General features: G+C 44.6%; 1 protein-coding gene across 5 annotated transcripts in view; it reads left to right on the top strand.

Annotated features, from left to right (window-relative positions):
• The window catches only part of COPS3 (COP9 signalosome subunit 3), a 34,633-nt gene extending 13,050 nt beyond the window's left edge, over positions 1-21,583 (top strand). For 3 of the 5 annotated variants that reach the window (XM_030827200.1, XM_030827201.1, XM_030827202.1), the window contains 8 exons: positions 119-211; positions 3,271-3,450; positions 5,616-5,756; positions 7,250-7,423; positions 13,085-13,171; positions 19,362-19,475; positions 20,842-20,922; positions 21,251-21,583. In XM_030827200.1, coding sequence (XP_030683060.1) covers positions 119-211; positions 3,271-3,450; positions 5,616-5,756; positions 7,250-7,423; positions 13,085-13,171; positions 19,362-19,475; positions 20,842-20,922; positions 21,251-21,304 — 924 coding nt within the window. In that variant the 3' untranslated portion in view covers positions 21,305-21,583. Of the gene's footprint in view, positions 1-50; positions 212-3,270; positions 3,451-5,615; positions 5,757-7,249; positions 7,424-13,084; positions 13,172-19,361; positions 19,476-20,841; positions 20,923-21,250 lie in introns of all 5 variants that reach the window. The other 2 variants (XM_030827204.1, XM_030827205.1) reach the window with 1 other exon arrangement.
• Positions 21,584-23,552: the final 1,969 nt, after the last annotated feature.

Genomic DNA, 23,552 nt, shown 5'->3' on the forward strand with positions numbered 1-23,552 from the left:
TATTGCTATTTAAAGGAACCTATCAATTAGTGTTATTTTTTATTTGTAAGTGACAACATAAGATCCAATGTGCTGCCATCTTTGAGAACTTATCTGAAAGAGATGTCATTTCTGACAGCCCCTGCGAGGAATTGGCATCCTTAAGCAAGCCATAGACAAGATGCAGATGAATACAAACCAGCTGACCTCAATACATGCTGATCTCTGCCAGGTAAGCAACCAAAGTGTGTGATTCACAGCAAGTCAGAGGTGTAGGTTGTTTATGGGCTTGCTCAACATTGGGTTTGATAAACGAAGGCAAGTTGGCGGATATTGTGATGTGTTATGGAAGTTGGAATATGTCGGTACATCTATTACATTCAGGTGGGTGCTGGATGCAAACGCTAGGATGGAGCTCAACTAGTAAGCTTGTCGAACAGATAGGGTAATTAATAGTTGTAACTTTTTTTTTTTTTTTTTTGAGACAGTCTCGCTTTGTCGCCCATGCTGGAGTGCAGTGGCACAATCTCAGCTCACTGCAACCTCTGCCTCCTGGGTTCAAGCAATTCTCCTGCCTCAGCCTCTCGCGTAGCTGAGACTACAGGCACCCACCACCAAGCCTAGCTAATTTTTGTATTTTTAGTAGAACAGGGTTTCACCATGTTGGCCAGGCTGGCGTTGAACTCCTGACCTCATGATCCACCCACCTCAGCCTCCCAAAGTGCTGAGATTACAGGTGTGAGCCACCACACCTGGCCCTAGTTGTAACTTTTTTTTTTTTTTTTTGAGATGGAGTCTTGCTCTGTCGCCCAGGCTGACGCGATCTCAGCTCACTGCAAGCTCCGCCTCCCGGGTTCACGCCATTCTCCTGCCTCAGCCTCCCGAGTAGCTGGGACTACAGGCACCAGCTATCATGCCTTGCTAATTTTTTTGTATTTTTAGTAGAGACGGGGTTTTACAGTGTTAGCCAGAATGGTCTCGATCTCCTGACCTCGTGATCCGCTCGCCTCGGCCTCCCAAAGTGCTGGGATTACAGGCGGGGAGCCACCGCTCCCCGCCTGTAACTTTTTTTAAAATCCCGAATCATTGTTTTAAAATTGTGGAGCCTGCCAGGTGCAGTGGCTCACGCCTATAATCCCAACACTTTGGGAGGCTGAGGCGGGCGGATCACCTGAGGTCTGGAGTTCCAGACCAGCCTGACCAACATGGAGAAACCCCGTCTCTACTAAAAAAAATTGTGGAACCTGAGACTTAACACCTAACTTCTTACGCCTTAAAATGTTATTCATTTATCTTTTTTTTTTTTTTTTTTTTTTTGAGACGGAGTCTTGCTCTGTTGCCCAGGCTGGAGTGCAGTGACATGATCTAGGCTCACTGCAAGCTCTGCCTCGCAGGTTCAAGCAATTCTCCTGCTTCAGCCTCCTGAGTAGCTGGGATTACGGATGTGTACCACTACACCCGGCTAATTTTTGTATTTTTAGTGGAGATAGGGTTTCACCATTTTGGCCAGGCTGGTCTTGAACTCCCAACTTCAAGTGATCCACCCACCTCAGCCTCCCAAAGTGCTGGGATTACAGGTGTGAACCACCATGCCTGGCCTCATTTATTTATCTTATTTTGCGATGTTCGAAGTCCAGAAGGCAAAAGGGCAGGTATATAATGAAGTCTCCTTCCCATTCTGTTTGCTAGCCATCTATTTATTCTCTCCAAAGGAAACTATGTTAGTTATTTCTCATGTATCCTTCCAAAGACTTTTTATGGACATAAAAGCAAATATGAATATTTTCTCATTTTTTACACAAATTTTAATAATCTATGCATACTCTTATGTAGCTTGCTTTTTGTATTTAACATATCTTGGAGATGATTCTGTAGTGGTACTCTACAGGTACAGAGTATTCTATAATATGAGTATGCATATTTTAGAATACAGGTTTGAGTATGCAGGTTTCAGAAGTCCGCATGGGATATTTACATTGTTTCCTTCAAGAATAACATGGTATGTGGATTATTTCAAAGAATGTTCTAGTTTCATATGAAGATGTGCTTTTTAATGTTTTAAAAAAATTGTGATTGAGGTACAACATACAGTAAAATACTAAAGTGTATAGCTCAGTGAATGAAATAACTGTTCAGATTAAGGGACACTAAAGAGACAAAGCAATGTAATGCAATCCATGGTCCACGGTTTTCTTTTGCTATATAGTACACTGTCCAAACAGCTAATGTCCTTTTATAGCAAAAGACAGTCCTTTTCACTGGTGTATGCATGTCTACACTGCGTCTCCATTAGCTAGATAACTGTTCTAAGGGCTTGCTTTCTTGAGTTGCACAATTCCCTATATTTACCTATAGGATTAAAGGAACCACTTCTACTTTTATCACACCATGCTGGTCTCTTTCCATTCCACTAGTTCAGTAAAGAGAAAGAGGACACACTCTTTTTCCCTCTAATCAGATGGGTAGGGATAGGTTAAGGGATAAGTGAGTCTTCTCTGTAGAGTTCTCTATTCTCAATCATCTATAGCATGCTTGGCCTTATAGCTGTTTAGCTTTTTATAAAGAAATGCTCCCTCAGGTGAGGTGGCTCATGCCTGTAATCCTAGCACATTCGGAGGCCAAGGTGGACGGATCACTTGAGGTCAGGAGTTTGAGACCACCCTGGCCAATGTGGTGAAACCCTGTCTCTACTAAAAATATAAAAATTAGCTGGGTGTGGTGGTGCACGCCTGTAATCCCAGCTACTCGGGAGGCTAATGCAGGGGAATCACTTGAACCCAGGAGGCGGAGGTTGTAGTGAGCTGAGATCACGCCACTGCACTCCAGCCTGTGTGACAGAGTGAGACTCCGTTTCAAAAAAAAAAAAAAAAAAAAAAGTAATGCTATTTTCTTCTGAATGGCTAAGAAAATGGAGTACAGGTTGAGTATTCCTAATCCGAAAATTTGAAACCCAATCCAAAAATTTGAAACCCAAAATGCTCCAAAATCTGAAATCTTTAGAATGCCAACTTGGCACTCAAAGTGCTCATTGGAGCAATTGGATTTCAAGTTTTCAGATTAGGGATGCTTAACTGGTATGTATTCTGCAAATATTCCAAAATTTGAAACACTTGTGGTCCTAAGCATTTAAGATAGCAGATACATGAAATGTGTTGACATTTAGATAATTTTAGTCAATAAAATGTAAAACACAATTACATTATTTGGAAATTTCTGGAATCTATGAATTTTCTCCTTCTGCTAATACCTAAGTAAAATTAAAGTGATGATTTAATATCAATTTGTTCACAGCTTTGTTTGCTAGCAAAATGCTTTAAGCCTGCCCTTCCATATCTTGACGTGGATATGATGGATATCTGTAAAGAGAATGGAGCCTATGATGCAAAGCACTTTTTATGTTACTATTATTATGGAGGGATGATCTATACTGGGCTAAAGAACTTTGAAAGAGCTCTCTACTTTTATGAACAGGTAATCTTCTCTCTAAAAATTAGCTGAGGTTGTTCTGAACTTGTGTGATCAAAAAAGTGCTCCCATAGGTTTGTGGCTAGAGTGGACTGATCCCAGGGCCTCCGTTTCAGGTGGTGGTCCTTTCAGAGACTCCTTCTCTGTGATCATGTAAATGGTGGTAACCTGATCCCTAAGTTGAGGAGCAGTGCCAGTGCATAGAAGAGCGCTTGTCGGGGGGTTCCAATCTAGGCTTGCACTTATACCTTATCTGATTTGGAATAAGTTATGACATCTCTTGACCTTTATAGCTTTCTTTGCATATAAGGAAGAGATTGAACTGAGTGATCTTGGGTGTGTCTTATTCTAAAACCATGTGTGGTATTTTGTTAAGTTTTATTTAATCAGTGAAACATTCTCTTGATTCAAAATTTAAAGGGTATAAAGGAGTACACAGTAAAAGTCCCTCCCACCCTTTCTGTGTCTGTGTAATGAAACACAGTACACAATTTGGTAGAATATTCTGGAGGTTTATTCAGACTCTGAAAAAGAGATACACAATATTGATTGATAAACTACTTGTCTTAAGGTAAATTAGTTAGATGTCGTAAGTTCCTATTTAGTTCATAGCATGTATTAAGTAATAAAGGATATTTAAAACCTTCAGAGAGCTCAGTTTAGTTGGAATTCTAATACATAATACACACACACGTACACACATCCGTGGCTCTGAGCCATACCACAATGCCGTGGCTCTGAACCATACCACAATGAGTGGTTGATGTGCCCTGTTGAGGGGACCTGAGGAGGGCCACCATAAGATGCCGGTAGGCAGAGATGGTGTCATTAAAGCACGTGTCTAGTCAGGTTAAATCTTCAAGGTGACTTCTCTTTAAGACTACGCATTCAGAAAATTATAAAAATGCACTTCATAGCCACTGGATGCATTATCATTGCTGTAGCCAAATATAATAACTCATGAGCAAACTTGATCTTGAAATATCAAGATGATGTGGGTGTTAAAAAGGTAAGAGGCGGCCGAGTGCGGTGGCTCACGCCTGTAATCCCAGCACTTTGGGAGGCTGAGGCCGGCAGATCACCTGAGGTCGGGAGTTCGAGACCAGCCTGACTAACGTGGAGAAACCCCCATCTCTACTAAAAATACAAAATTAGCTGGGCATGGTGGTGCATGCCTGTAATCCTAGCTGAGCTGCTCAGGAGGCTGAGGCAGGAGAATTGCTTGAACCCAGGAGGCAGAGGTTGCAGTGAGCCGAGATCGCGCCATTGCACTCCAGCTTGGGCAACAAGAGCAAAACTCCATCTCAAAAAAAAAAAAGAAAAGGCAGGAGACTGGGCGAGGTGGCTCACACCTGTAATCCCAGCACGTTGGGAGGCTGAGGCAGGCCGAGGTCAGGAATTCAAGACCAGCCTGGCCAACATGGTGAAAATGTCTCTACTAAAAATGCAAAAATTAGCTGGGCCTGGCAGCAGGCGCCTGTAATCCCAGCTACTCGGGAGACTGAGGCAGGAGAATCTCTTTTTTTTTTTTTTTTTTTTTTTTTTTGAGATGGAGTCTCGCTCTGTCGCCCAGGCTGGAGTGCAGTGGCGTGATCCCGGCTCACTGCAAGCTCCGCCTCCCTGGTTCACGCCATTCTTCTGCCTCAGCCTCCCGAGTAGCTGGGACTACAGGCACCCACCACCACATCCGGCTAATTTTTTTGTATTTTTAGTAGAGACGGGGTTTCACTGTGTTAGCCAGGATGGTCTCAATCTCCTGACCTTGTGATCTGCCCGCCTCGGCCTCCCAAAGTGCTGGGATTACAGGCGTGAGCCACCGTGCTTGGCCTCTACAAAAAATTTTAGAATTAGTCAAGCATGGTGGCCCACGCCTATAGTCCCAGGTACTAAGCAGGCTGAGGCAGGAAGATTGCTTGAACCCAAGGAGTTTGAGGGTACAGTGAGCCATAATTACATCACTGTGCTCCAGCCTAGATGACAGAGAGTGAGACCCTGTCTCTCAAAAATGCATAAATAAAAATAAAATGAATTCTATCTCAATAAGGCTGTTATAAAAATAATGGGACATTTAAAAAGTATTATTGACGTATAATTAATGTGATAGATGTGGTTGGTTGCTGTTTGCTACTGTGGTATGTTCTCTTTACAGTAAGCATTCTTCTCTTGCCTAGGCTATAACTACTCCTGCCATGGCGGTCAGTCATATCATGTTGGAATCATATAAAAAGTATATTTTAGTGTCTTTGATATTACTTGGCAAAGTACAACAGCTACCAAAATATACATCTCAAATTGTGGGTAGATTCATTAAGGTAAGTTTTTTACATAAAACTGATTTCTTACGTGAGCATGTTGAGTATATAAAGAAATTGCAATGATACAGTTCTGTAACTTGGTTTTATAGTGATTTCGCTCTCCTAACAGCTTCAGGTGAGCAGACATTTATTGAATGTCTGCTACACATTCTCGTTAGCTAATTGGGATGGAATATTTCTCAGGAACCCATTTTCAAACTTGTGCTCTAGATACTTACAGCTATAGGTGTTTAAGCTCCTATAACAGTTGATTTTTTTTTTTTTCCCCAGAGACAGAGTCTCGCTATGTTGGCCAGGTTGGTCTTGAACTCCTGGCCTCAAGCAGGCCTCAAGCAGTCCTTCTGCCTCTGCCCCCCAGAGTGCTGGGATTACAGGTGTGTGCCACTGAGCCTGGCCTTTATTTTGTTTTGTTATATTTCTTTTTATTTTATTTTATTTATTTATTTATTCTGAGACGGAGTCTTGCTCTGTCGCCGAGGCTGGAGTGCAGTGGCGCGACCTGCAACCTCTGCCTCCTGGGTTCAAGCGATTCTCCTGCCTTAGCCTCCCGAGTAGCTGGGACTACAGGCATGTGCCACCATGCCCAGCTAATTTTTTGTATTTTTAGTGGAGATGTGGTTTCACCGTGTTAGCCAGGATTGTCTCGATCTCCTGACCTCGTGATCCACCTGCCTCGGCCTCCCAAAGTGCTGGGATTACAGGCATGAGTCACCATGCCTGGCCCTGTCTTCCTTCTTGATAGCAGAAGTAGCAGATTGTCCCATTGCATCTGGTGAGGTGTGAGAAAGAGAGAGGGAGAGTTGGGAATGATGAATATTTTGATTCTTCTCTATATGATTTATCAGTAGAAAAACAGAACCACAATGAAGACGTGTGCCTTCACTAAATTCAGTGGGTTTTCACCTGCTGTGTTATTACTTGGTCTGTACTACAAAATTTTGTGGAAAATGAATTACTCCATAGTGACTTTCTATCCCTGGTCTTAAAGACCAGGCATTTGCTTTGGGTAAATTATAATTTGTAGGGTAACAGTGTGTTGTTACCTGACAATATGGGATATACTTGCTTAAAAAATAGTATGTAAGTGTGTTTTTGCTTCCTATACACATTTGAGTCTTCTGAAGTTTGTTTGTTTTTTGTTTGTTTGTTTGTTTGTTTTTTTGAGACGGAGTTTTGCTTTGTTGCCCAGGCTGGAGTGCAGTGGCATGATCTTGGCTCACCGCAACCTCCACCTCCCGGGTTCAAGCGATTCTCTTGCCTCAGCCTCCCAAGGAGCTGGGATTACAGGCATATGCTACCACGCCCGGTTAATTTTGTATTTTTAGTAGAGACGGGGTTTCTTCATGTTGGTCAGGCTGGTCTTTAACCCCTGACCTCAGGTGATTTGTCCGCCTCGGCCTCCCAAAGTGTTGAGATTACAGGCATGAGCCCCCACGCCTGGCCTCTTCTGAAGTTTTAATCTTAATTTTTTCCTTCCTTTGCATCTTTAGCCTCTTAGCAATGCATACCACGAGTTAGCACAAGTGTATTCAACCAACAACCCCTCAGAACTCCGAAACCTGGTGAATAAGCACAGTGAAACCTTCACTCGCGATAACAACATGGGGCTGGTGAAGCAATGCTTGTCATCTCTTTATAAGAAGAATATTCAGAGGCTAACAAAGGTGAGGAAAGCGCCACCTTCACAAGGCAGCTCCTGACCCCCTGGGAGCCATGTTTCCCTTTCTCTCCCTTTTCAGAGCTGAGGAAGCAGGTACAGGGATAAAGCATGGCAGGATTTCTGTGCTGAGAGAGAACTCTCTTGTGATTGGCTTCTTAGAAAGAATTTGATTTATACCTTTGGTCTTTTCAGGGCTAGAGCAGGGTATTTGGAGCAGGTGAAGAGGAAGAAACGTAGGAGACAAGGCTACATTGGGAGGCAGTGAAAGGCAGCCTCAGAGAGGTCAGCAGCTCCAGCAGGGCAGATGAGGGCTGCTAATGATGCAGACCTCAGTGCATTGTCACCAGCCTTGCAACCTGTCTGTCTGTGCTGATCTCTTATTAGAACATCTTTTTTTTTTTTTTCTCTTGACACAGTGCCTTGCTCTGTTGCCCAGGCTGGAGTGCAGTGGCATGATCTCGGCTCATTGCACCCTCTGCCTCCTGAGCTCAAGTGATCTACCCACCTCAGCCTCCCAAGCAGCTGGGACCACAGGTGTGAGCCACCACGCCCAGCTAATTTTTTGTATTTTTTGTAGAGACAAGGTTTCGCTTTGTTGGCCAGGCGGTCTCGAACTCCTGTCCTCATGTGATCCACCTGCCTTGGCCTCCCAAAGTGCTGGGATTACAGACATGAACCACTGCACCCAGCCAATGAGAACAACTTATGTGAACATAGTACTACTGGGATATTACCATTTAGGCCAGGGTTGTACAAACTTTGTGCAATTGACTTCTAGGATGTAAGCCAATTATACAATTTTTATTTTCTTCTAGGATGTAAGCCAATTCTATAATTTTTATTTTCAAGATGAAAAATAACCTGCTGGGTTTTGACTATAGAAAATATGCTTAAAATCAAACGTTCAAACAGTACAGAAAAATAATGAAAAATGAAATCTTTTGTGTTTTAGGAAGGTATAGGCTGCAAGTTACACAAATCCTGTAGCTCAACAAATAGAGGATTGCTTTTTTCTCTTGGGAAGTCTGGCCAGAGATGTATAGTTCACAGCTGCTGAGAACACAGTATATCTGTTCCTGTGCACATCCTTTGCCTTGTGTCAGCCATGGTGATGGATGGTTGGGGATGAGCCAAGGAACCAGAATAGGGTAGCTGTTTGTTGCTAGGCTACCCAGCAATGGAAAAGGCTGATGGATTTGGCTATGTGAGGACTTAGGGGAGAGGTGACTTCCCCTAGCCCAATGGAGAAGCTAGAGAAGAGAGGTGGGTCGGGGTGGCTGTGAGATGGGCAGACCTTCATACAAGGATAAAGGATCCTAAGGAGAAGAGGAAGGAAGGTGAGGAGAGGGTCAGTGGGCAAGAAAAAGAATCCTTCCAAATACTCTAGAAAGACTAGCCATAGCTTCTAGAATAGAAGGAAATCAGTAGTGAATTTGTAAAAAGTTAACTTTTATGAGAAAAATGAAGAACGTGAAAGAGAAATCAACTCAAAGATCAAAACTAGTGTAACTTGTGAGCCAGAAAAACCAGCTTGACCTACAGGTTTAAAAGACCAGGATCTAAGAGACTTAAATAACAAGCAGCCTAATTCTCTCCATAAAATTTTCTTTTTGGCCCAAGTGCCAACAGAACCATTCTAAGTAAATTTCTGTCTTTCGCCGTCAAGAGGTAGCCATTAAAAAACAGCTGCACTCTGTTCGTGACTAGTAATTGAGGTTTAGATAAAAGAACCCAAATGCTAACAAACATAAAAGATAGTACATGTTACAAAAGATGTTAAATTGCAAAATAACAAGTGAATATTAAATAACGGTTTCAAAAATTAGTTGGGCGTGGTGGCACATACCTGTAATCCCAGCTACTTGGAAGGGTGAGGCAGGAGAATCATTTGAACCCAGGAGATAGAGGTTGCTGTGAGCCGAGATTGCGCCACTGCACTCCAGTCTGGGCGACAAAGCGAGACTCCATCTCAAAAAAAAAAAAAATTTTTTTTTTGATCAAACAGGAAGTCTCAACTCGAAATGGTCTTTCCAGGGCTGGGGCAGTGACTCACAAAGTCATCAAGGTCCTGGGTCCTTTGTGTGTTGACACAAAGTGGTGGACTGTGGTATACTGAGCTCACAAGCACTGCCTGCCAGAGGGACCTGGGGAGGGCTACCATAAGGTATGGTGGGCAGGAACCGTGTCTTTAAAGGACATAGCTAGTCAGAAGGTTACATCTGTGATAGTGGCTGCTCCATTTTTGGCATGATGTCCCAGTGCTAAAATGAAAAGAAGGGGGAAACATCAAAGGATTTTTCTAGCCAAGTTTTTCTTACTAGAAAATCCAAAGAAGTCTCAATAGGTAGACTGTATCACTAGGTGATGGCATGGCTGGGATGGAAGGCAGCTAGGGATGGGTTAAATCTGCCACCTCTCCCATTGAAATATTACTTTGTGTTAACATTTTAGTAGATGTTTTTTTCTTTTCCTTTTTTTTTTTTTGAGACGGAGTCTTGCTCTGTCGCCCAGGCTGAAGTGCAGTGTCACGATCTTGGCTCACTGCAAGCTCTGCCTCCCGGGTTCACGCCATTCTCCTGCCTCAGCCTCCCAAGTAGCTGGGACTACAGGTGCCCGCCACCACACCCGGCTAATTTTTTGTATTTTTAGTAGAGACGGGGTTTCACCGTGTTAGCTAGGATGGTCTCAATCTCCTGACCTTGTGATCCGCCCGCCTCGGCCTCCCAAAGTGCTGGGATTACAAGCGTGAGCCACCGCGCCCGGCCTAGTAGATGTTTTCCTAGGTTCCTCTTCTCTGTTTCTTTTCTATGTGTATGCATAGACTCTCCCAGTTATATGTAATTGGGGTCATACTCTACGTGCTATTCTTGACCCTGCTTTTTTGTTTGTTTGGTATTTTTTCTTTTTCTTTTTTTTTATGTGAGACTGAGTCTCACTCTGTTGTCCAGGCTGGAGTGCAGTGGTGCGATCTTTGCTCACTGCAGCCTCTGCCTCCTGGGTTCAAGCGATTCTCCTGCCTCAACCTCCTGAGTAGCTGGGACTACAGGTGCACACCACCACACCTGGCTAATTTTTGTATTTTTAGTAGACATGGGGTTTCGCCATGTTGGCCAGGCTGGTCTCAAACTCCTGACCTTGTGATCCGCCCACTTTGGCCTCCCAAAGTGCTAAGATTACAGGCATGAGCCACTGCGCCTGGCCTACTTTTACATTTTTTGTAGAGATGGCATCCCACTGTGTTGGCCAGGCTAGAATGTTGACTTTTGAGTCTTCGTTTGTATTAAACTACTTGTGTACTTCTTAAAGTTAGCAGTAATTTCAATTTCTTGGGTACTATTCTCTGAACTAAAGTATATGTAGGTTTTAAAACTATTGGCTCATCAAGAATTTATGGCCAGACACAGTGGCTTATCCCCTGTACTTCCAGCACTTTGGGGAGCTGAGGCAGGAGGATAGCTTGAAACCAGGAGCTTGAAACCAGTCTGGGCAGCTAAGTAAGATCCCACCTCTACAAAAAATAAAAAAAATAAAATTAGCTGGGCACAGTGGTGCACACCTGTAGTCTCAGCTACTCAGGAGGCTGAAACAGGAGGTTCCCTTGAGCTGCTATGAACTATGATTGCGCCTCTGCACTCTAGCCTGGGCAACAGAGCAAGACTCCATCTCAAAAAAAAAAAAAAAAAGAATTTTCAAGATGAGGGTTTTAATATGCCCAGTTCTGAAAATGCCATTGTTGTAAATATTGCCAGCTGCCATTAAGAATAGAGCTCTTTTAATGTGTTTCTGAAAGGGGCCATTTTCGTCAGATCCCAAGAGAGCAGTGGTAAACACTGGTTTCCCTCATGTATCACAAGTGTGTAGCCTCTTTTATTTAACTCCCCCATTTGTTTAAAAATGTTAACTTTGGCCGGGCGCGGTGGCTCAAGTCTGTAATCCCAGCACTTTGGGAGGCTGAGGTGGGCAGATCACGAGGTCAGGAGATCGAGACCATCCTGGATAACACGGTGAAACCCCGTCTCTACTAAAAAAATACAAAAAATTAGCCGGGCGCGGCGGTGGGCGCCTGTAGTCCCAGCTACTCGGGAGGCTGAGGCAGGAGAATGGCGTGAACCCGGGAGGCGGAGCTTGCAGTGAGCCGAGATCACGCCACTGCACTCCAGCCTGGGGGACAGAGCAAGACTCCATCTCAAAAAAAAAAATTTTTTTTAATGTTAACTTTGAATTTTGAATGATGAATGTTATTTTTTCAATTATATTTAATAATTATACATTTATACTACAAAATTCAAAAGATGAAAATCTTCATAATGATGTGCATACCTTGTATTCCTTTTCAGTTTGCATATATATAAAATTCTTTTTCATTACTCCTCAAGGAAATTGATGACAAACCACTGGGTTTATCAGTTTTTATTTTTTTATTTTTTTTTTTGTGACAGAGTCTTGCTCATTTGCCCAGGCTGGAGTGCAGTTGTGCGATCTTGGCTCACTGCAAGCTCTGCCTCTTGGGTTCATGCCATTCTCCTGCCTCAGCCTCCCAAGTAGCTAGGACTACAGGTGCCCACCACCACGCCTGGCTAATTTTTTTTTCTTTTTGGATTTTTAGTAGAGACAGGGTTTCACCATGTTAGCCAGGATGGTCTCAATCTCCTGACCTCGTGATCCACCCGCCTGGGCCTCCCAAAGTGCTGGGATTACAGGCATGAGCCACCATGCCCGGCCTATTAGTTAGTTAGTTAGTTAGTTAGTTAGTTATGTATGTTGAGATAGAGTCTCACTCTGTTGCCCAGGCGGGAGTGCAGTCATACGATCTCGGCTCGCTGCAACCTCCACCTCCCAACTTTAAGCGATTATCCTGCCTCAGCCTCCCGAGCAGCTGGGATTACAGGTGCCTGCCACCATGCCCGGCACATTTCTGCGTTTTTAGTAGAGGTGGAGTTTCGTCATGTTGGCCAGGCTGGTCTGGAACTCTTGACCTCAATTGATCCACCCACCTCGGACTCCCAAAGTGCTGGGATTACAGGTGTGAGCCACCATGCCCGGCCCATCAGTTTTAAGTCATCTACACAAATTTATTCTGTACATCAATGGGAAGAGCTCTGTAAACATTTCTTTTTTTTTTTTTGAGATAGAGTCTTGCTCTGTCATCCAGACTGGAGAGCAGTGGCGTGGTCTCAGCTCACTGCAACCTCCACCTCCTAGGTTCAAGCAGTTCTCTGATTCTCTTGCCTCAGCCTCCCAAGTAGCTGGGACTACAGACGCGTGCCACCATGCCTGGCTAATTCTTTTTTGTTTTTTTGTTTTTTGTTTTGAGACAGAGTCTCACTTTGTCACCCAGGCTGGAGTCCAGTGGCTCAATCTCCACTCATTGCAACCTCCGCTTCCTGGGTTCAAGCGATTCTCCTGTCTCAGCCTCCAAAGTAGCTGGGACTACAGGTGTGCACCACCATGCCAGCTAATTTTTTGTATTTTTAGTAGAGACAGGGTTTCACCATGTTAGCCAAGATGGTCTCAATCTCCTGACCTCATGATCTGCCTGCCTCAGCCTCCCAAAGTGCTGGGATTACAGACATGAGCCACCACGCCTGGTCGCTCTGTACACATTTAATAAAATGTCCTTCCTTCGTTGTTCCTACCTGTGACTAATTCTGCTTCTGACTTTCAGACCTTTTTAACTCTATCATTACAAGATATGGCAAGTCGTGTGCAGTTATCTGGACCTCAGGAGGCAGAAAAATATGTTCTGCACATGGTAAGTGGATTTTCTTTTTCTTTTTCTTTTTTTTTCTTTTTGAGATGGAGTCTCCGTCTGTCACCAGGCTGGAGTGTAGTGGCGCAGTCTTGGCTCACTGCAACCTCCACCTCCCGGATTCAAGTGATTCTCTTGCCTCAGCCTCCCAAGAGCTGGGACTACAGGCATGCACCACCATGCCCAGCTAATTTTTTGTATTTTTAGTAGAGATGGGGTTTCACTGTGTTGGTCAGGCTGGTCTCGAACTCCTGACCACGTGATCTGCCCCCCCTTGGCCTCCCAAAGTGCTGGGATTACAGGCATGAGCCACTGTGCCTGGCCTGGATTTTCATTTTTTTTAAAATTAATTACTGGATTTTTGTTACTGTAAGAGTAACAGATGTTCATTGTGGAAAATATTAAAAAGGAGAAAAGCAGGGGGAGCCTCCAAAGTCTACCACTATTGACAATTTGGTCTATTTCCTTATAGTCCATATGGTTTCTAGTTTTGGTGTGCTCATATGATATACACATCAGGCTTGCGTCCTATTTGTGCTTCTTTTTTTTTTTTTTTTTTTTTTTTTTTTTTTTTTTTTTTTTTTTTTTTTTTGAGATGGCTTCATCTTGTTGCCCAGGCTGGTGTGCAGTGGTGCAATCTCGCCTTACTGCAGCCTCAATTCCCTGGGTTCAAGTAATCCGCCTACCTCAGCCTCCCAAGTAGCTGGGACTACAGGCATGTGTCACCATGCCTGACTAATTTTTGTATTTTTTTGAAGAGATGGGGTTTCTCCATGTTGCCCAGGCTGGGCTTGAACTCCTAGGCTCAGTCTGCCCTCCTGGGCCTCCCAAATTGTTGGGATTACATATGTGAGCCACTGCGCCCAGCCCTATACTCCTTATTATTTTCTTTTATTTTATTTTGAGGTGGACTCTTGCTCTGTTGCCCAGGCTGGAGTGCAGTGGTGTGATCTCAGCTCACTGCAACCCCCACCTCCAGGGTTCAAACAATTCTCCTGCCTCAGCCTCCCGAATAGCTGGTATTACAGGTGGCTATATTTACATATTTTCTTTTTTTTTTTTTTTTTTTTTTTTTTTGAGACAGAGTCTCGCTGTCGCCCAGGCTGGAGTGCAGTGGCGCGATCTCGGCTCACTGCAGGCTCCGCCCCCTGGGGTTCACGCCATTCTCCTGCCTCAGCCTCCCGAGTAGCTGGGACTACAGGCGCCCGCCACCTCGCCCGGCTAATTTTTTGTATTTTTAGTAGAGACGGGGTTTCACTGTGTTAGCCAGGATGGTCTTGATCTCCTGACCTTGTGATCCGCCCGCCTCAGCCTCCCAAAGTGCTGGGATTACAGGTGTGAGCCACCACGCCCGGCCTACATATTTTCATTATCAGAATTTTTGTAAACCTCATAACACTCATAAAATATTTTGGGTATACAAAGAGGTATAAGGTAGCACTACTTTCTCTGCTTATCTGTGATGAGATAACAAGCTTTTGCCAGTACGTACATCAAGCAACTGCTGCAGCAAGAAACCTTGCTGAACAATGTTTGCTGAACTACACAGTGTGCTTAGTGACATCATTGACTGACATTCTGACTCAGCCTCTTCCCTCACTGAGGGTTTTGGTCTATAAGCAGCACTGACATAAAGGAGGCCAGAGCACACACCCACGGACTTAGCACCCAGCTTAGGAAATGAAATAGCACCAGTGCCCTGACACTTAAACCTCCCAGTTGCGTTTCCCCACTCTCAGCCCCACCCCAACCAGGCAACCACTCCTGATTTGGATAAGCATCATTTAAATGACTATATGATAACCCACCACATTGATATATTGTAATCTACCTGCCTATTCAGTTACATAAGTACATAGTTCTGATCTGGTTTTAGTTCACTGAAAACCTGTCTCCTCAGCTCAGGACAGGCAAAGCTTCATATGACCCCCTGTATGATTTCAGAATTAGGAGTATTTTGATTGATTGATTGATTGAGACAAGGTCTTGCTGTGTTGCCCAGGCTGGAGTGCAGTGGCGTAATCATGGCTCACTGCAGCCTTGACTGCCTAGGCTTAAATGATCCTCTCACCTCAGCCTCCCAAGTAGCTGGGACTACAGATGTGTACCACCACACCTGGCTAATTTTTAAATTTTTTGTAGAGGCAGGGTCTCTTTATGTTGGCCAGGCATAACTTGAGACTTCTGGCCTCAAGTGACCTTCCCACCTTGGCCTCCCAAAGTGCTGGGATTACAGCTGGATACAGCCACTGCACCTAGCTGAGTATTTCATTTTGATAGTTCAATTTACAAGTGTTCTAAAGGGTTTTTTGCTTCAACCTACCGTTCAAAACAGGCACACACCAAACAAAACCATACCTCTATGACTTGTGTCTGCTAAGAGCATCTTGGTAACCCCACAGGGGTTACACAGAATGAATAAGCTATAGATGCTTTCCCCAAGAAATTCCCTCTTCAGTGGTGAGTGAGAAGAAATACATGAGTGGTTATGACACCAGACAGGACATACTAGCTAGCAGCGCGTTGAGGGGGCAAAGTGGGTGTGAGTTTTGAACCCTGCTTAACCAGCCCAGACACCCTGACAGGCTCTGGAACAGTGGTTCTCCTCTGAGGGTGATTTTGTCTGCCAGGAGACATTAGGCAACGTCTGGAAGCAGTTTTGGTTTTCGCAGATGGGGGTGCTACTGGCATCTAATGGGTACAGGCCAGGGATGCTGCTAAACGTCCTGCAGTACCCAGGACAGCCCACACACCAAAGCATTATCTGCCCCCAAATGTCAGGACTGCCAGGCTTGAGAAACCCTTCTGGAATGAAAGGTCTGTGAGACCAGGTTTTTTTTTTTTTTAAAGTAAACATTGGAAAAGTACACTAAAGTGTACAGCTAAACACATTTTCACAAAGATTCCAACACCTAGAAGAAGGAACAGATTATGACCAGCACCTGGAAAATATCCCTTGGGCCTGCTTCCAGCCCTGTTCCTCTCTAGAAAGGTTGTTCCCATCCTGACTTCTTTTTTTTTGAGACGGAGTCTGGCCCTGTTGCCCAGGCTTAGATTGCAGTGGTGCGATCTCGGCTCACTGCAAGCTCCACCTCCCGGGTTCACGCCATTCTCCTGCCTCAGCCTGCCTCAGCCTCCCGAGTAGCTGGGACTACAGGCACCCGCCACTACTCCCGGCTAATTTTTTGTATTTTTAGTAGAGATGGGGTTTCACCGTGTTAGCCAGGATGGTCTTGATCTCCTGACCTTGGCCTCCCAAAGTGCTGGGATTACAGGCGTGAGCCACCGTGCCCGGCCTCCCATCCTGACTTCTAACATCCTATTTTAGTTCTGTTTGTTTCTGAGCTTGATGTAGAAGGAAACACACAGCACATTCTTTCTGGGAATCTGGTTTTTTGGCTCAGCATTGTGAGAGTCATGCGTGATGCTGTATGTAGCCGTAGTTCATTCGTTTTCAGGGCTACAATGTTCCAGTGTTTGATACACCTTTTCATTTTAATTAGTTGGACAGGCTGGGCGTGGTGCCTGTAATCCCAGCACTTTGGGAGGCTGAGGCAGGTGGCTCACCTGAGGTCAGGAGTTCAAGAGCAGCCTGGCCAACATGGTGAAACCCCGTCTCTACTAAAAATACAAAAAAAATTAGCTAGGCGTGGTGGCGGGTGCCTGTAATCCCAGCTACTTGGGAGGCTGAGACTGGAGAATCGCTTGAACCCAGGAGGCAGAGGTTGCGGTGACTGGAGATCACACCATTGCACTCCAGCTTGGGTGACTAGAGTGAAACTCCGTCTCCAAAAAAATAAATAGGCCGGATATGGTGGCTCACACCTGTCATTCCAGCACTTTGGGAGGCTGAGGCAGGCAGATCATGAGGTCAGGAGATTGAGACCATCCTGGCTAACACAGTGAAACCCCGTCTCTACTAAAAGTACAAAAAATTAGCCGGGCGTAGTGGTGGGTGCCTGTAGTCCCAGCTACTCGGGAGGCTGAGGCAGGAGAATGGCATGAACCTGGGAGGTGGAGCTTGCAGTGAGCCGAGATCACGCCACTGCACTCCAGCCTGGGCAACAGTGCAAGACTCTTGTCTCAAATAATGTAAATAAATAAATAGTTGGACATTGGGGTTGTTTCCAGTTCTGGTTTATTTATTAGGAATAGTGCTGCTATGGTGAAGGTAGGTCCAAATTTTGCTTAGATACATTCCATCTGCTTAAAGAGGCAGCTCTCTGTGATCACATAGAGAACTATGCATTTTGTATAATATGTATTGGGCTGGTTGCTGTTTCACTAAATAGCATCTATCCCTTCCAAAGCTAGAGAGAGTAGGCCAGCAGTTTCACTGCTAACAAATGGACAAGTTATTATCACCGTGTGGAACATCTTGTTAGGAATAAAATACCTGTTTTGTACTTTTATTGGTATCTCACTTTTTAACTTCATGGGCAGGATTGGGCTTTGAGGATCAGTCAAATAATTCCCCAGTAACTGATGCAAATAAATAATATATAGACCTTGAATCTATCTTGGAATCCCCAGTGGTAGTAAAGTTTTCTTGAATCAGAAGATAGTTTCCACTGGGATGAAAAGAAAATGTGTTAGGCTTTACTTTTTAAAATACAGTGGCCCAGCCTGGGCAACATGGCAAAACATTGTCTCTACTAAAAATAAAAAAAATTAGCTGGGCATGGTGGTACACACCTGTAGTCCCAGCTACTTAGGAGGCTGAGGCAGGAGAATTCCCTGAACCCAGGAGGTGGAGGTTGCAGTGAGCAGAGATCAAGCCACTACACTCCAGCCTAGGCAACAGAGCGAGACCCTGTCTCAAAAAAAAAAAAAAAAAAAAAAAAAGGCAATGTAAGTTATATTTCTGTGCAGTTGATGTTGAAAAATGCAAGGGCACCTCAAACACATCATGCTAAGGGAAGCCAGACCACAAAAGATTACATAGTATATGATTCCATTCATATATCCAGAAAAGGCAAATCCATAAGAGACAACAACAGATTGGTGGTTTCCAGGGGCTGGGAGGAGAAGGAGGGAATGGGGAGGGACTGCTAACGGGCCTAGGGCCTCTTTCTGGAGTGACGAAAATGCTTCAGAACTATGTGGTGGCACCAATGTGGTGGTGGCACAACATTGTAGAATGCATTAAATGCCAATTAATTGCTCACTTTAAAAAGGTAGGCCAGGCGCAGTGGCCCATGCCTGTAATCCCAGCATTTTGGGAGGCCGAGGCGGGTGGATCATTTGAGGTTAAGAGTTCGAAACCAGCCTGGCCAACATGGTGAAACCCCGTGTTTATTAAAAATACAAAAAAATGGCTGGACGCGGTGGCTCACGCCTATAATCCCAGCACTTTGGGAGGCCGAGGCGGGTGGATCACCTGAGGTCGGGAGTTGGAGACCAGCCTGACCAACATGGAGAAACCCTGTCTCTACTAAAAATAAAAAATTAGCCGGGCGTGGTGGCACATGCCTGTAATCCCAGCTACTCGGGAGGCTGAAGCAGGAGAATTGCTTGAACTCGGGAGGCGGAGGTTGCAGTGAGCCAAGATTGCGCTGTTACACTCCAGCCTGGGCAACAAGAGCGAAACTCCATCTCAAAAAAAAACAGGCTGGGTGCAGTGGCTCACGCCTGTAATCCCAGCACTTTGGGAGGCTGAGGCGGGCGGATCACGAGGTCAGGAGATCGAGACCATCCTGGCTAACACAGCGAAACCCCATCTCTACTAAAAATACAAAAAATTAGCCGGGCGTGGTGGCGGGTGCCTGTAGTCCCAGTTACTTGGGAGGCTGAGGCAGGAGAATTGCTTGAACCCTGAAGGCGGAGGTTGCAATGAGCTGAGAATGCACCACTGCACTCCAGCCTGGGGGACAGCGAGACTCCATCTCAAATAAATAAATAAATAAATAAAATAAAATGGTTAATTATGTTGTGTGGACTTCACCTCAATAACAAAAACACAAGGGCAGGGATTTTGTGCGTATCAGTTTTACACCTCTTAGCATCTATAATGGTGCCTAGCAAATAGTAGGTATTTAATAAATACTTGGATAAACAGATGGCGCTTAAAAATATACAAGTTTGTTTATATCCATGTTGTCTTCCGTGCTTTTCTGTGATTATACTGGATGACTATTCATATAGCATTCAGGTCTAAACTGCTTTCCTGATTTGTTTTTTTTTCTTTCTGTAGATAGAAGATGGTGAGATTTTTGCAAGTATTAACCAGAAGGACGGTATGGTCAGTTTCCATGATAACCCTGAAAAATATAATAACCCAGCCATGCTTCATAACATTGATCAGGAGGTAAACATGAATGCCAGGTTTTTATTTTTTTAATTGATGGTTGAGATGTATTTGAAAATTGCTCCTATGTTCCAGGATAATTTTAGTTTTAAGTACAGGTAGTTCCCAGTCTGTGAACATCTTAGTTACTAGAAAGTTAATTTCAAAATGGGCTGCTTAAGGAGAGTTGCTTGAACCCTGGAGATGGGTTACAGTGAGCCGAGATTGTGCCACTGCCCTCCACCTTGGGTGACAGAGCAAGACTGTCTCAAGAAAAGCAACAACAACAACAAAAGAAACCTAGAATGGGCTGCTTAAAACTCTTCCAGGCCAGGTGTGGTGGCTCATGCTTATAACCTCCACACTTTGGGAGGCTGAGGTGGGTGGATCACCTGAGGTCAGGAGTTCAAGACCAGCCTGCCCAACATGGCAAAACCCCGTCTCTACTGAAAAAAATAAAATAAAAAATTAGCCGTGTGTGGTGGTGCACGCCTGTAATCCCAGCTACTCTGGAGGCTGAGGCAGGAAAATCTCTTTAGAACCTGGGAGGCAGATGTTGTAGTAAGCTGAGATCACACCACTGCACTCCAGCCTGGGCAACAGAGGAAGACTCTGTCTCAGAAAAAACAAAACTCTCTCAGACTGTGTGGCTATAAATAAATGGTGGGTTAGATATCCCAGCTAGCTCATCAAAACCTCCCTTAACTGTGAAAACACTTAAAGGGCCTAGTATAACTTTATCTATTCCCAGCTGCCACTTACAACATAGAGCCTTGTGTTTTTGCTGAAATGTCTGTGGAGTTCCAGGTTGGGAGGTCAGGAAACATCTCTCCCTGTGTGAGAAGCAGAGTCGGGGTGGCTGGAGGAGAAGAGCAAAGCCCTCCCTGACAGTCCCCTTTAGGCAACAGCCTGGCTGCAGCTGCAGCAGCCACCTCTGTGTCTCCTGAGGGCATGCTGCCCCTGATTCTGGGGGCTGAAGGGGGCGTTTTGTGGGTGGTCTGTGTTTCTTACCTCTGAGCAGGGAAGTGAACTGAATATTAAATCTCAGAAAACTATGTTTTTTTGTAACTAATGGCAAAGTGTCACGTGAAATGGTGTCTAGTCTTCACTTATCTCAGTGTGAATATACTCAGTTTCACTGCAAAAGATACTATGTGTTTGATTATGAGGTTTGCCTAGATCCTGCTGGGTGGGATATTGGGTATTATAGGATAGATGTATTAGCTTTCTGAGTCCAAAATACTCTGGCTCCAAAACCCATGTGGCCCCAGGGGTTTCAGATCAAGAGATTGTGAACCTGTAGCACCCTTGTGAACAGCGTAAGTTAGAAAGGATGCAGCTGACCTAAACCCACCGCTGACCACCTTCTAATGTGCCTGTCATGCAGATGCTGAAGTGCATTGAGCTGGATGAGCGGCTGAAAGCCATGGACCAGGAGATCACAGTGAACCCTCAGTTTGTACAAAAGGTGATGAGGGTTCCCTTATTATAAGAAGTAGGCTGGGTGGAGAAGGAGGGGTGTTGTCACATCAGGCACGGGAACTAAGTTTCAGGTTATTAAATATTTCTTGGAAACCTTACCAGCACGGCCATGGAGAAATACTAGTTGAGAGCATTTTCAGATGATGGCCTGGAAGTACACTTAGGGATGCTTAGGGTGGTTCCTGGAATTGCCCGTCCTTGTTCACAGGGGGCTTTGTTCTGGGAGGGACAGGGTAACTGGTGTGCTTATTGGGCTGCCGGGGAACCCTTGATAAAAGCAAACATAAATACATAACTTCACTTTACCTTTACAGAGTATGGGCTCACAAGAAGATGATTCAGGAAACAAACCATCCAGTTATTCTTGAAACTAACATCCATCCTGAGCTAAACAAGAGAAACTACCATCTTGGCCAGTGACAAGTGTTTGGAGGGCAGCAGAGAGGACCAAGCCTGTGTCACCTGGAGACTAAGAAATTAAGTTTTGTTTTGACATCTTCAGTCCTGTGTGCTTTCAGAAAACCATTCTCTCTGCAAAGAAAGGAAACAGATTTGCAAACTTTAAAGTCTGTCGTGGATTTATTTATCCTCAGATTATTGTTATTGCATTAAATCTACCTTTTTGTTTTAAGTTGCTTGAACATTAATGTGTCTTCTGTATCACTTTTTTCTCCTCTGAAGTTTTTAATAAGCACATTCATTGTGAACAGAAATAGCTGGATTTTAGGAATTTTTGGAAGATTTGAATCTGAAAGATTTTTATTTATTGACAAATTTGTATCTAAAAAAAAATCTAAAAGTTGTAATCAGTGTCTTCAGAAAATAAAAAGAAAAGAAAGGCAAGACAGACACAGTGGCTCACACCTGTAATATCCTAGCACTTTGGGAGGCCGAGGCAGGATTGCTTGAGGCCAGGAATTCAGACCACCTTGGCCAACATAGTGAGACCCTGTCTCTGTTTACAAAGAAAAAAAAGGGTAAGAGCGTCCCTGAGGCATAAGCTAATTTTTAAAATTAAAATTAACATGCATATTAGTGAGAGTATGAGTTGTGGATTATGAAATGCCATTGGTGCTTCACTTTTTTTTTTTTTTTTAAGAGACAGGGTCTCTGTCACCCAGGCTGCAGTGCAATGGTGCCATCATGGCTTACCTAAACTTCCCAGGCTCAGGTGATTCTCCTATTTCAGCTTCCTAAGTAGCTGGGACTACAGGTGAGCACCACCACAGCCAGCCTTTTTTTTTTTTTTTTTTTTTTTTTTTGGAGAGATGGGGTTTTGCTGTGTTGTCCAGGTGGTGTCAAAAGCACTTTCCAACCTTTAGTGGGTGCTACACTTTTGTAGTCTTGAAAATGGCTTTTTTTCCCCTCTCGACTTAACAGTTTTTAAGAGACAAATGGCAGGCTTTCCCACTTTTTCTTGTCAGAGCATTTCAGGTAAACTGATAGGTGCATTTTGATTATGTTCAGGGCCTCTCCTGTCACAGGAATTTGGACTAGGATTTACTCATTTAGCCCTGGAATGGTGTGGAGCAGAATAAAGTGTGCTCAGGTTAAAACACATCAAATTTGGTCCTTAAAAAACATCTCTCTCTTACTACAAACATTCAATTCTTTTTTTTTTTTTTGAGACAGAGTCTCGCTGTCGCCCAGGCTGGAGTGCAGTGGCGCAATCTCAGCTCACTGCAAGCTCCGCCTCCCGGGTTCACGCCATTCTGCTGCCTCAGCCTCCCGAGTAGCTGGGACTACAGGCTCCCGCCACCTCGCCCGGCTAATTTTTTGTATTTTTAGTAGAGACGGGGTTTCACCGTGTTAGCCAGGATGGTCTCGATCTCCTGACCTCCTGATCCGCCCACCTCGGCCTCCCAAAGTGCTGGGATTACAGGCGTGAGCCACCGTGCCCAGCCCAAACATTCAATTCTTAAAATGTTTCAAGTTGTCTGGTAAGGCACATTTTCATTATTTAAAAAAGAAACCTCGGCTGGGCGCAGTGGCTTATGCCTGTAATCCCAGCACTTTGGGAGGCCAAGGCAGGTGATCACCTGAGGTCAGTAGTTTGAGACCGGCCTGGGCAACATGGTGAAATCCCATCTCTACTAAAAATACAAAAAATGAGCTGGGAATGGTGGTGGGTACCCGTAATTTCAGCTACTCAGGAGGCTGAGGCAGGAGAATCGCTTGAACCCCGGAAGCGGAGGTTGCAGTGAGCCAAGATCATGCCACTGCAATCCAGCCTGGGCAACAAGAGCAAGACTGTATTAAAAAAAAAAAAAAAAAAAAAAACCTCATGAGTCACATAAAGTTACCCTAATAGAGTCCACACTTAGGCTTTGGAGGTCATATGGCCTATTGTAACTGTGGCCATGTTAGTAGTAAAACTTTATTTATAAAAAGTAGGCAGTGGCCAGGCACGGTGGCTCATACCTGTAATCCCAGCACTTAGGGAGGCCAAGGCGGGCGGATCACCTGAGGTCGAGAGTTTGAGACCAGCCTGACCAACATGGTGAAACCCGGTCTCTACTAAAAATACAAAAATTAGCTGGGTGTGGTGGCGGGCGCCTGTAATCCCAGCTACTCAGGAGGCTGAGGCAGGAGAATCGCTTGAACCCGGGAGGTGGA

This window comes from Nomascus leucogenys, chromosome 14 (genome assembly GCF_006542625.1).
Source record: "Nomascus leucogenys isolate Asia chromosome 14, Asia_NLE_v1, whole genome shotgun sequence".
In the NCBI taxonomy this organism is placed as follows: Eukaryota; Metazoa; Chordata; class Mammalia; order Primates; family Hylobatidae; genus Nomascus; species Nomascus leucogenys.